This window comes from Ictidomys tridecemlineatus, chromosome 1 (assembly GCF_052094955.1).
Source record: "Ictidomys tridecemlineatus isolate mIctTri1 chromosome 1, mIctTri1.hap1, whole genome shotgun sequence".
NCBI classification, from domain to species: Eukaryota; Metazoa; Chordata; class Mammalia; order Rodentia; family Sciuridae; genus Ictidomys; species Ictidomys tridecemlineatus.
In genome coordinates, this window is record NC_135477.1 from 1,006,345 (window position 1) to 1,019,584 (window position 13,240).

The window sequence follows — 13,240 nt, forward strand, 5'->3', positions numbered from 1 at the left end:
GCCCTGGAATGGTGTTCCCACTCCCCTGGGACCTGCATGGGGTGGACACACCAAGCGTCATCCGGGACAGTTGGCGCTGCTTGACATCGCCCTCCGGTGGCGCAGGGAGCCATCGCAGTTCTGAAGCTCTTAGGGCCTCAGGCACTTTAGGAGCACCTGTTCTCCTCCAGAATCTGGGGTTCCCCAACCTACACCTCTCCAGAGCTGGGTGAGGATGACTTTTGAATCAAAAGTCCAGGCAACAGGGACATTTCCCAGCTTCCTCCAGTGGGTAGGGACTAGCTGGAGGCTGCAAACTGAGCATTTGTTGAAGATGCCTGGTGGGCACAGCCTTTTTGGGCACTGGACACAGAACCACAGACCATAGCACCACCACCAACTCAGGGGAGGGCCTGCATATGGAGGGGGTCTCCACCCAAGAGTGTAGAGGTTGCTTGAGTAGGCAGGCATCCTCCCAAAGGGGCCCCAGGTGGCAAACACAAGGTGCTGAGTTTGGGGAGGACAGGGAAGATGCCTCCAAAAGATGTGAGTCTACTGGTAACTCCCAGGTGTCAGCAGGAAGAGCACTGGGGTGTGGCCAGGGACATACCTGAGCACTTGCTGCCTCTGGAAGTCTGAGGGCCCTGGATGGGCATGGGGGCAAAGAGGAGAGGAATGCAGCTGGCTGCTCACAGGTTGAGAGGGGAGGAGCAGTGAGAAGGCAGCATCCCTGAACCTCTTCTACCTCTGCCTGCCCAGTTTGTACTGTGCATGTTTAAGTGAACTTGAAAGCCATTCTTAAGTGAACTTGAAAGACCTCCACCCCTGTTCTGCACTGGGTGGAATATCCAGAAAGACAGCAGACAGGTTGTTTTACGATTTAAGTGTCGGCTTTGGAGGGTATACCCCCACCCCTTCACAGTCTCAGGTGCCCCGCCTGCTCCCTACTGGTTCCCCCCTCTTGTTTCTAGAAGGCTGTAGGAACTACCAGAGTCCCTGATTAAAATGCGTGTGACCTCTGGCCTCCTCAGCCAGCTGTCGTGGGCACCTAGCCTGTCAGTTCTCCTTTCTGACCCTGAGTTGCATTGGCCAGGCCTGCATAGTCCCTGCTGGGAGCATTCCTAAAGCCCTGCTCTGTTGGTCTGGTGCTGGGAAGAAGGCCTGGGGCAGGACACCCCTGCTTTGTGCAGTTGCCAGCTGTGCTGACCATGGGCTGCCTAGTTGGGGCTAGAAAGAAGCCTCAGGTGTGTCTACCCAGAGCCGACTGCTCCCTGGGTCTTCAGGCTTTGCCTTCGAGAGGCTTGAGTCCTTAAACACCCTAAAGCCTTCAGCAGGCACCACCTCCACCTGGGCAGAGCGTAGGAGGTTCTAGTCCTTTGCCTGGCCCACCCAGTGCCGGCCCCACAGGTCAGATGAGGCAGAGTGAGGGTAAAGAGGGGACAGGAGACTGTCTGGAGCTCTCACTGGGGCTGCACTTGGGTGAACCGAAGTTGGCAGAAGGGATGGCAGGCTTGGTGGTGACTTCAATTGACAGCAGAGGAGGAGAGTGGGCTGAAGGCACCTCCCTGGGGTCCTGGTCTCTGTGCTGCACCATTCACCCTCCACAGCGGAGGACTCCACCACCACCAGCCCCGTGCCTGCCCCTCTGTCTTGCATGATGACTCACCCTTCCCTAGATCCTGGCTCAAATGGCCCTGCCTCTGACCTCTTCGTCATGACCGCCTAGCACCGTCCTCAGACCTCACCGACTGCACTACGTAGTCAGCCTTTGTCTTCTCCAGGAGACAAGAGTCTCACTTGAGCCTTTCCCTGCTGACACAGCCACTGGCCTGTCTCAGGGTTGCCAGGCCAGGCAGCTGGTGATCACATGCTTGGGCCTGCCTCTACCTCCTCTTTCTCACTGGCTCACTGGCCCTGGCCAGCTGGTTGGTCTCCTGTAGCATGGCCTGGCTTTGTCAGAACAGGCTCTTCTGATATGGATCAAAGGAGCCTGCTCTGGTGGAGGCTGTGCAGGCCACAGCTGTGCATCAGAGACTACAGATTCCTCTCAAGCTGGCTTCTAGAGGTCAGAGGGGGTGGGTCCTGATGCCTGGGTTAGGTCTCCTTGGGGGCAGGCCTCACACTCAGGCAGTTGAGGAAAGGGAGGGCAGAGGATGAGGCTGTTGAGAAGAGTGATGAGGGAGGGGTCCAATTTCTTAAGCAGCTATCTGATGCAGGGTAGAGTGGGGAGCATCAGCTCACGAGCCCTCCCCTCCCCACCAAGGCATCTTAGGGTGAGTCCAGCTTCCCCGAGGCTGACCTGGACAACAGCATGTGATATCTTCCAAGGCAGGGGCTCAAAGGAGTTTTTGTAGCCAGAGAACCCAAACCTGTCTGCAGGTCACAGAACCTTGTTTTGCTCTCTCTGTTCCAGTCAGGAAGTTCTTGAAGGGGAAGTTTGGATCTGCAAGACTGGTTTGGTTCTGTCTGCTCATCATTCAGGATCTGGTCTGAAGTTCTCCCCCTGCCCTGTGGAATATCAAGATTATTACAGGGCTTCCCACTAGGAAACATCCCAAAGGCCCAGCTGGGAGCAGAACCTGTCTGAATTCAACTGGAGATGGTGCAGAGAGCTGGCAAAGGCATAGACTGCCTCAGACTGCAGAATCACCTGTAGGGCTTGGGGACTACCTTCCCTGTGCTCAAAGTACACCTCTGTAATATGGGAATAATGATTCTCCCTCCCACTTAGGCATTTAATACTGATTAAGTTGATTTTCATGATGTACCAAGCATAGCACCAAACCCCAGCAGGGACTCTACTAGAGTCAACTACCTTTTCCATCATCACTATCATTATCACGACCATCATCATCATCACCACTACCAAAATTTTCACCCTTATCACTATCACCATAATCACCATCACCACCACCATTGTTACCCCTATAATCACTGCCATCATCATCATCATCACCAACATTATTATCACTATCATGGTCATCACCACCATCATTACCATTATCATCACCACCATCATCACTGCCATCATCATCTTCACCATGATCATCATAATCACCACTATCCTCATCTCCACCACCATCACCATTACTCACAGCCCCACCGTCTTCACCATCACCGCCATCATTATCACCATTACTACAACCATGACCATCATAACCATCACCACAGTCACCATCCCCTTCCCCATCCCTATCCCCACCATCATTATTGCATTACCACTACACCATCATCACCATCACTACAACCACTACTAGCGTCAACCCCACCACCACCACCCCATCATTGTTCTTCCCCGGAGCCCTGTGATGTGGTCAGGGATGGGCAGGAGAAGCCAACTGTGTTCCCACATGCTCTAGAAGTGCAGGACTTCCCCCTGCTGGTAGTTGGCCAGGGCAGTGGAGCCCAGGAGGCGAGTGCTTCCAGAGAGCTGCCCCAGGACCAGGGTGGCTGGGCAGCCCCATGGCCAGGGTGGCTCTCAGCAGGCACAAGAATGTTCACAGGCGGATGCCCGAGAGACCAGCAGCGGCAGACATCTGAGCAAGAGTACGTTGAGGGTGTGGATCCCTTCCCTGAATTATTGCTTTAGTTTCAAAACTAAACTTCTTCTTTTGAATGAGCTGGTTGTTTCTTCCATGAGATAATTCTGTTTTCTGTGACAACATAACTCAGAGCATCCAAAACTGGCTTTGGGTCATGGAGAACTGACAGGTGGCATAAGAAACTTTCTTTACTCCAGGGGGAATTTTGAAATCTCCTCTTGAAGATGTCCCCAGGGTCAGTGCACTGCCTAGATTCCTATTCCCTGGGTTGGAAGCTAACCCTTGACCTCCCAGCATTGGAGAGAGGAGGAATCCCTGTGTTGACCCAGTCTGCTTGACCAGAAATGGATCTTTGCTGCAGCAGCCAACAATGAAGGAAACGTGACATTTCTGGGGAAGACCTCCAGGACAGTGTGAAGTGGCCCGTGGTGGGACAACAGTACAAAGCCTGCAGTTCCTCAGGAGAAGGCCTGACCCAGTCGCTCAGACCTGAGGTCATGGCACCTGGTGGCAATGCCCATGGGCCTTGGCCAGAACCTGGGGGCTCCTGGTGGGACGTGCGCGTGGAGACACCAGGAGCAGGACTCCTGGGAGAGACGCCAGTCCAAGGTCCTGGCACCTGGCTCAGTGCTTGAACATAGCCAGCACTCGCGCTTTTCAATACATGAAAGGAAAGTTCTGGAGAATCGCACTCTCTGCCTGCTCTGGGCAGCCTGAGCACGGATGGAGGCCAAGGGGAAGAGGCAACTGAGCTGAGTTTCACATTCTCACGAAACTCACCCTGGGAGTGAGCTGCACCCACCCAGGTGGCCAGGTTGGGGTTTCAGTTCTCAGCCCTGCTCCTGCCAGTCCTGCAGCTGGCAACACCAGACGCATGGGTCCCTGCAGCAAAGGGCACACCTGGGCATGAAACCCACCTGGGCCCAGGGCCTTCTGAGGCCCTCAGTCTCCATGGTACGTCTCGGGCTTCGGCGGGAGTCTTGTATGTGGGGCTTTTGTTTTGTTTTTTACTTAATGGTATTAAAGAGCCTCAAACTAAAAAGTGGGGCTTTCGTTTCCTAAAAACATGGTGATCTTTCACAATTAAACTAGTTTGTGACCCACTTCTGGGAACAGCTGAGTACAACCACGCTCCAGCTTTGGAGGGCACTGTCACCTTCTGCTCTCAGACAGCGGCCTCCACTCCCACTTCCAGAGCAGGTGCCTGGCCAGTGTCCAGGAGCCAGGTGGGCAGTGGGCGTGGTTGCTAGGAAAGACCCTGTGCTTCTCCCCCCAGGTTGAGTGGAAAGCCAGGGAATGGCAGCCCTGCCCAGGCGACCCAGAGGGCTCCCTGCAGACCCTCCTTTCTGTCCACACTCAGGGTCCCCCTACCTGGGAGGGGGTCCCCTAAGTCCTCCTGCCCTGGGGCTGGCTCTGCACCTGTCTTATCTGTAACCCAGCGGCTGCAGGGAGGCCTTGCCAGATCCTGCCGGGTGCTGGCTGCCTTGGAGGCGGCTGCCACTATCAGAGAGATGCTCCTTTGCCTGCTCCCACCAGGGGACCTTGCCACCACACCAGGCTGCTCCGCTGAAGCCAAGTCACCTCCTGCAAGACGCAGACTCAGGGCAGGGAGGGTCCTCAGGGCTGGGGCCCATGGCCAGGACTGGTAGCCCTTTCGCAGGGGTGGGGGCCCTTAAATTAGAGGCTGGTGGTCTTATGCCCAGGCAAGGCCTCCCCACTCGGTGCTGCAGCCCCCGGGCCTCAGGCTGCCTGGAGCCCTGCAATGGCTCTTCTCGGTCAGAAAACATGCCTTTCTGCACTGGGGCCGGCACAGGCCCCTGGCATCCAGCAGCAGCAGCCTGTGCCCAGGCTTCTGCGCAGGAGGAGTGGCAAGCACCAGGGAGACGTGCTCACACTGTGCCGACTCTGTGTGCACACTCTGCCAGGGATGGCATCGCACCAGCTCTGCCTGGCAGCTGGAGACGGAAGGACAGGAGCTCTGTGGCCCCTGGGCCTTGCCCCAGACAGACTGGGCACCCACGGGCACAGCTGTATCTCACCTAGTCAGCATGAGGGCCCTGACCCCATCTGGTCCTCCCCCCAAAGAGCAAGGTGTCCTTGGCCAGGGTGTGGGAAGCTGCCTGGGGGAGAACTCCACCCTGGACTCCACCCCCACCCACAGGTCCCAGGGCCACCCAGGCTGTACTCTGGGAGTCCTTCTGACACTTGGGTGGAGCAAGGTACAGAGGTGCCAGAGGCCCTGCCCCGGGCTGGGCCGCCCACAGCTGCTGGTGTCTGCCCTTCTTCCTGGTGCTCATGTTGAGTGCAGGACTCTGAGGAACCTGAGGACATCAGGTAAGGGCCATGCTCCCCTGGCCAAGTCAGGAGAATGGACACGTGAATGCTTGTCATCCTGAGGTGCTGCCCCCCTTGTCATGGCCTGGTGTGGCAGTCCCCAGGGGAAGGGCAGGGCAGCTGCTTCTCAGGCCCTGTGCTCCTCACCCTTGCAGCAGCTGCCTGGGTTCACCAAGCATCCTGCCTTGAGGTGCCACCACAGGGAACAGGGTCCGGGAGTGCGGCTGTGGGCAGCAAACCCACTTGTCCCCAGCCTTTTCTGCCAATCGCCCTCAATACGTTCAAGGACTGGCCACTGCTGCTGGTTGTGAGGCTGGCCCAGCTGCAGCCACCACCCAGGTACCACCCCTGTAGCACAGCTGATAGCTGGGGTCCTGGCCTTCACCCTGGACAGGCCTCATTCACAGTGTGAGCAGGGGCAGCAAACAGAAGCCCCAGGGCACCAGAGACAGACTGGCATGGTCACTAGAGGAGACACAGCAGCAGGTGCCACCTGTTGGGTGCCAACAGGGAGCAAGGCTGCCAACCTGACTCGCCACCCAGGACTCAGGGACACAGGGGTCAAGGTGGGAAGCAGCTGACCGCGGGCCTCGTCAGGAGCAGGCCAGGTTGGGGGCTGAGTCACAGGGTCAGGGCTTCTAGAGTGTTCTCCCTAACCAGGCTGGGAGCACCTTTCAAGCAGCGTTGAGGGGCTCTGTCACTTGGCAATTGAAAACCCGGACAGGGCAGGGGGCAGAGGGAGAGGTCTTCTAGGCCTCGGCCAAGGTTGGGGAGAAGAAAAGGAAGTGAAAGGTTGGGGTGGGAAGCACAGAAAACAGATGGGGGTCGACTCCAAATGGGACAGAGAGCCAGGGGCGTGGTGCACCTCTGTAATCCCAGTGGTTTGGGAGGCGGAGGCAGGAGGATCACAAGTTCAAAGCCAGCCTCAGCAGTGACAAGGCGCTAAGCAACTCAGTGAGACCCTGTCTCCAAATAAAATACAAGATGGGGCTGTGGATGTGCCTCAGTGGCCAGTGCCTCTGAGTTCCATCCAAAGAAAAAAGGAATAGAGAATCGCCACCTGGTTATGAGGGAAGGGAAAGGGAACTGTAACTATTAACAGAGCAACCTGCGATGGACGAGGAGCTAACAGAAGGGGCAGCAGTGGACCACAACACACACGGGCGGAGGGCATGGCATGAGCAGGGCAGGGGTCACACCAAGTGAGTGGCAGCCGCACCTTCTGCTCGTGCGTGGTCTTAACACAGCCAGTGCAGGAGCTGCACTTAAAGTGATCGTTAGGCACCTGGGAACAGAGATGGTTCTGCGCAGGATGAGTGGCAAGCACCTGCGAGGACCCGGCCCGGGAAGCCGGAGGCTTCAGAGCCCCCCGTGCTGGGAGGCCTGGGAAGGGCTGCATGAGCTGAGTGGCACCTGGGCTCCACAGGGTGCAGGGTCCTGGGGAGAGGGCGTGACCTCTGCCACCCGCATGTGGAGGAGAGTGCCCCACAGGGGTCCAGCCCAGCCAAGTGGACAGGATGATCTTCACCCCTCACCGGGTGGGCAGTGGAGCCCCTCCTCCAGAAATGTCCTCGCCCAGCCCCACATTGGCTTGTTAACAGGCAGCGTGCGGCACACGAGGCCAAACCTGAGACAAGCGTGAGTTACAGAAGATGAAGGAAAAGGGAGGCCGAGGACGTCCACAGGGGACGGCGTCCATGGCTGACCACCACAAACACCCTAGAGCCTAACCTCGACCTCTGAACTCCAGCACTCGACCCTCATGACGACCGTGTGGGAGGACCCAGTGGGAGAGGGGGACAGCCAGCCCAGGGACTGCAGCAGAGCAGGGCATGCCAGGAACTCCAGCAGGCCTCAGGGGACGCAGAGCGCAGAGTGCCCAGAGGGCCGTGGCCTCTGCCCCCAGACCTGCCTGTGGGAGTCTCTTCCCCTCCCTACAGGAAAGCCTGACTTATTCCTCCCTTACTCTTTCCTAGGGGTGAGCACTGGGGACAGAGCCCATGCCGACAAGGACACTCTGCTGAGCAAACCCCCAGCCTGCAGAATGTTTTTCTTTCTTTTTTCTTTCTTCCTTCCTTCCCCCTCCTTCCCCCCTCTCCCCTCCCTCCCTCTTTCCTTCCTTCCTTCCTTCCTTCCTTCCTTCCTTCCTTCCTTCCTTCCTTCCCTCCTTTTCTTTCTACCAGGGATAGAATCCAGGAGCCTTAACTACTGAGCCACATCCCAGCTCGTTTTAATATTTTATTTAGAGGCAGGGTCTCACTGAATTGTTGAGGGCCTCACTAAGTTGCTGAGGCTGGCTTTGAACTCACTATCCTCCTGCCTCAGCCCCCTGAGCTGCTGGGATTACAGGCCTGCACCACTGTGCCTGGGCGCCCAGCCGTAGCACATTTTTCTCTTTGTTCTATTTGTTCCCATGACAGAGAATGCACGTTGACACATCATTCATAAGTGGAGTACAACTTCTCATTCTGCTGGTTGTACATGATGTGGAATCACACTGGTCATGTAGTCATGTATGCAGATAGGGTAATAATGTCTGATTCATTCCACTATCCTTCCTACCTCCATGACCCCCTCCCCTCCCTTTACTCCCCTCTGCCTATTCCAAAGTAACTCCATTCTTCCCTAGTGCGCCCCCCCACTCCACCCCACATTGTGGGTTAGTATCTGCACATCAGAGACAACATTTGGCCTTTGGGTTTTGGGAATTGGCTTACTTTGCTTAGCATGGTATTCTCCAGCTCATCCATTTACTGGCAAATGCCACAATCTCATTCTTCTTTAAGGCTGAATAACATTCCATTGTGTATGTATACTACATTTTCTTTATCCATTCTTCTGTTGAAGGACACCTAGGTTTGTTCCTTAGTTTAACTATTCTGAGTTGAGCTGTATTTTTGATGAAGAAAAACCTCATTGGTTTTTTGCAGGACAAAGCAGAAGACAAAATTAGTAAATCCCAAACGATATCTGCAGGAAATAGCCAAGTAATAAAGAGTGGAAAGGACAAAAAATATGTGTAGGGCGCAGGCCCATGGTAGGTTGGTATCATGCATGGAACTGTGGTCAGAAAGGAGGAGTGAGAACAGAGAAAACAATATTGAAAAAAGAAAAAAGGAAAAAAGCTGAGAATTTCCCAAAACTGATTAATGATATTGACTCCCAGGTTCAAGAAGTTCTGTCTTCTCTAAAGATAAGTAAAAACTGCAGCTAAGCACAACACAGATGGCTGAAAACCAAGATAAAAAATTATTTAAGAAAATCAGAGAAAAAAGACATCATCTTCAAAGAAGCCACCATAAGGATAAGAGCTGGGTTTCGACAAACCCATGGGGACAGAGGACAGTGGGACAACTGCTAAGGTGCTGGGGTGATAGGACGGCCAGTCTTGAATTCTATCCTGAGCAGAAATAAGGCAAATACATTTGTTTTCAGACAAAATCTGAGTGAGGTAATTGCTAACTCAGTTGTGTAGACGAACGGAAGTCACCCTTGCCTGGAGTGAGGATGCAAGAGGAGTGGGCAGTCCACAGGGTCAGTGTGGAGAGGACGCGGCAAGAAGACACCCTGCAGAAGAGCACAGGGCATGGGGTGGAACTAGGTTCTGCAGGGCCACCTGCGAGGTCAAGGACGCTGTGAGGAGAGAAATCCGAGGAAATGCAGGACATGAAAGATCACCTCAATAAAGAGATGGAGGTTCTGAAAAAAAACACCCAAGAAGAAATTCTCAGAATGAAGGAATCAATAAAACAAATTAAAAATTCAACGGAAAGCATCACCAACAGATGGAAGATAGAGTTTCAGGCAATGAAGACAAAATATATAATCTTGAAAATAAAGTTTACCATGAAGAAAAGATGTCAAGAGACCATGAACCGAACTTCCAAGAATATGGAGGGCCATGCAGCTTCTGGAAGGTGGAGCCAACAGACTCCAGAGCCAAGCACACGAGCTACGACCATCACCAACCAGGAAGAGCAGCACAAAAAGGTGCTACTAACTCTCTAACAGAAGAGCCAGAGAGGCAGAGAAATGTTGACCATTCTTTTAGAAAGCAGTAAAGGGAGAATAAAGGAACAAAAGCATACAATACACAAAAAAATACAATATACAAAAAGATGGTGGACTTCACTCACTACTGCCTTAAATGTAAGTGAATTTGCTCTAATTAAAAGGGAGATTGACAGGCCAGATCCCCCAAACCAGGCCCACCCTATGGGTTTCCACAAGATGCACTGAGACATGAAGTCAGGAAGATTGAAAGCAAACAATGAAAGATGTTTTACGCCAACAAAATAGCAGTGGGAGGCTTACATTAGCATCAGACAAGCAGACTTCAAGGTAAGGAGTAAAAAGGAGAGGTAGAGAAAAGTCCACAGTGTTTGCTCAACATAAACTGGAGGCATCTAATAACGCAGTTCCAAAATACATACAGCAAAACTAACCTAAATAAAAGGAGTAATGTACAGTCCGGCAGTCACACTGGCAATGTCTAGGCCAAAGGTGAACCTCTGCCTGGCAGGGACCTGGGTGAATGCTGGGACTGCAGGGACTCTGCCCTTCCCTCCACCAGGAGACAGGTTCCTGCAAACTGTGGTCACATTTGTCACTAGGCTGCCCCCAGGGTGTCAAACACTCTATCACCTAGACTGACAGAAACACAGGGAAGAGATGAAAAACACGTGGTGTTCACAGTACTCTCCTTTTAATGCAATTTAAGCCTCCTACAGCCTCAGAAAAGAAACTCAGGTTTATTTAAAAACAACAGGTGCCTGTGAAATAAATCACAAGGACAATACCCAGCACCTGACATTAGTCCCCCTGCCAAAAGCCAGTTCCCCACGTCTGAAGATGCTGTCATCAGTGCTGTAACATCTTCTGGCTCTTAATATTTCCCGTTAAAAAATATATTCTGAGGCTGTGATGCTGATGGGTGAGCGAGGCCCCCTGAGAGAGCTCTGTTGGAGCTCGAGTCCAGTCTCAGTGTCTCGGCTTCCTCCTGCAGCTTCTTGGCCTTTGGGAAGCGAAGAGGACAGGGGAAGTGAGAGGGAAGCCCCGCCCCCTCATGCAGCCCCGCCCCCTCATGCAGCCCCGCCCCTCATGCAGCCCCGCCCCGTCAGGCAGCCCCGCCCCCTCATGCAGCCCCGCCCCGTCAGGCAGCCCCGCCCCGTCAGGCAGCCCCGCCCCGTCAGGCAGCCCCGCCCCGTCAGGCAGCCCCGCCCCGTCAGGCAGCCCCGCCCCGTCAGGCAGCCCCGCCCCGTCAGGCAGCCCCGCCCCGTCAGGCAGCCCTGCAGAGAGCCGGGCTTTGCCTCCACACCATAGTGTAGCCTTCCGGACTCGCCCCCCCCCCCGCCCCCCCCCCCCCCCCCGCCCCCGGGGGCTCCGGTGCTGTCCCTCTGTGCAAGGACACCAATAGCAAGGGCTACTCATCTTGGTGTCCCCAGCAGGCCCCACCCAGTGTCCTGTTGAATGAGTGGGTGAACAGAGGGCCCCTCTAAAGCTGGTACCCCCAGGCCGCTTGCTGGAGAACTGCTGACTTGCACTGCCCTGGAGGCAGACCCACAGCCACAGACCCAGAGCAGGCCAGCCTGCAACACCCGCTACCACCCCCCCCCCACCGTGGTCAGCGACACCCCTGCTCCAACCCAGGCTCCCAGCTCAGCCTGCAGGCCAGAGCAAGGCCAGACAGGAGGAGGTCCTGGCTCGCTGCAGCAGGGGCACCTGCAGTGCTCGACCTCCCCACCCTGAGGAAGGCCGTCCTGAGTCCTCCCTTTGGCCTCCCTGGGGCACGACTGGACCTGCACCTGCAGCCCTCAGCTCTGCAGCTGCGACACAGTCGTGGGTTTGATGGTCTTCCAGGGGGACATCGTGGGGCCTAGGGAGGCACTGTTGCCTGCTGGCCCTGTGAGTGCGCACTGGCCACTGTGCTCCAGCAGGCCTTCATCTCCCTGTGGACGTGGCCTTAGCCTCCTGTGGAGTCTCACCTTTTCTGCATGCCTGCCTGCCATTCAGTTTCCCAAACTGAGCAGCTCTTGACACTCCTCTCCTCCTGGCCGAATCCTGTCCCCAGAGAGACCTTGGCACATGGGCTGGCCCCAGCATTGCGTGGTGGTCCCCAGAGAGGCTGAGCCCCAAATCTCACATCTGAGTGCAGCGAGCCTGAGAGGCCTGAGATGGCCGTGTCCTCCCTGACCTCAGGACTGTTACTCCTTCCACCTGCTCTAGACCGGGACACGGCAGCAGGTGCTGAGTCTCAGGATCAATCCTCTACTTTGGCTCTTAAAACCGCACCCCTCTCTGATATCCAGCACTCTTCTTGCTTCTTTCACTTCCCGGGGGGTTTGTTCAGCCCGTCCACTGACTTAAATCTTTTAAAATCTTTGCCACATCTTTGCTCCACCTCCAAGAGCTCTCCCTGGGAGTCGAGCACCTGTTTGGGGAGCAGCTTGCTGTGTTTCGTGGTGCAGTGTCTTCTTTATTGCTGGAGGATTTGGAAAGCTGGATTGTAATTTTTACTTGTCTTCAGTGAGGTCTGTTTCCCAGCTCACTGTCCACCTGGTCTGCAAGGCCTCTCCTTCACATGGGTCACTCAGAAGGCCTGCAGCCTCATCCTGGCAGCTGAGAGGACAGGAGGGGTGAGAAAGCTCCTGGCACGTCCCAGACAGGCTGGCCCTCATCTCTTCTCGGGATTCACAAAGGCAGCCCCTGGCCACCGTCACCTATGATGCCAGGCTGTTCCATTCTCTAGAGAGGAACCCAACAACCTTCCGGAGGCCTGTGGAGCCAGTGGACCAAGTGGTGCCGGTAAATGGGCTGGATCTCACTTGAGCCCAGGCCTCCAGCTCTCAGTCCCACTGTTCCTAGTTTGTGTTCCTGTGTGTTTTGGGTTCTGTGAAACAAATCATCTGGGATCCTGTTGGCATTTGTCTCTGTAGGCCCTTAACACTGCATCTGCAGGTGGCTTTTATTTTGCAAAACCACATGGCCTTGACTGTGTCAGGATTCAGGCTCAGCTGCTAGGCCCAAGGTCCAGCTCCCAGGACTGGAGAGTAGACTCTCCTACAGCCTGCTACTCTGTATCCTCAATCAGGCTTTCACTGGGGCCCATGATGGCTGCCCAGCTCCTGCACTCATGCTTGCATTCTGCCTAGGGGAAGGGAAGGCCAAGGCTCAGGGAGAGTGAACACAGCTGTCTCACCCTGCTGGCCAGAGTGGTGACGTGTGGGAGAAGGAGGGAATGGGCCTTTTGTGAGGCGCCTGTGCCCAGCCTAAAGCTTAGGGTTCTATCAGGGCAGAGGGCAGGGCAGCCTCCTCTCCTGGCACCTGGTCTGACCTGGGGAAGCCGGCAAGGGCCACCTGGGGGCTGCTTCCTTCCAACATTTCCT

The 13,240-nt window shown here is 55.2% G+C and overlaps 1 protein-coding gene across 1 annotated transcript in view; it reads right to left on the reverse strand.

Annotated features, from left to right (window-relative positions):
• Positions 1-10,543: 10,543 nt before the first annotated feature.
• The window catches only part of Lrrc27 (leucine rich repeat containing 27), a 41,333-nt gene continuing 38,636 nt past the window's right edge, over positions 10,544-13,240 (reverse strand). Inside the window, exon 11 of the mRNA XM_078023912.1 lies at positions 10,544-10,869. Coding sequence (XP_077880038.1) covers positions 10,741-10,869 — 129 coding nt within the window. The 3' untranslated portion in view covers positions 10,544-10,740. The remainder of the gene's footprint in view (positions 10,870-13,240) is intronic.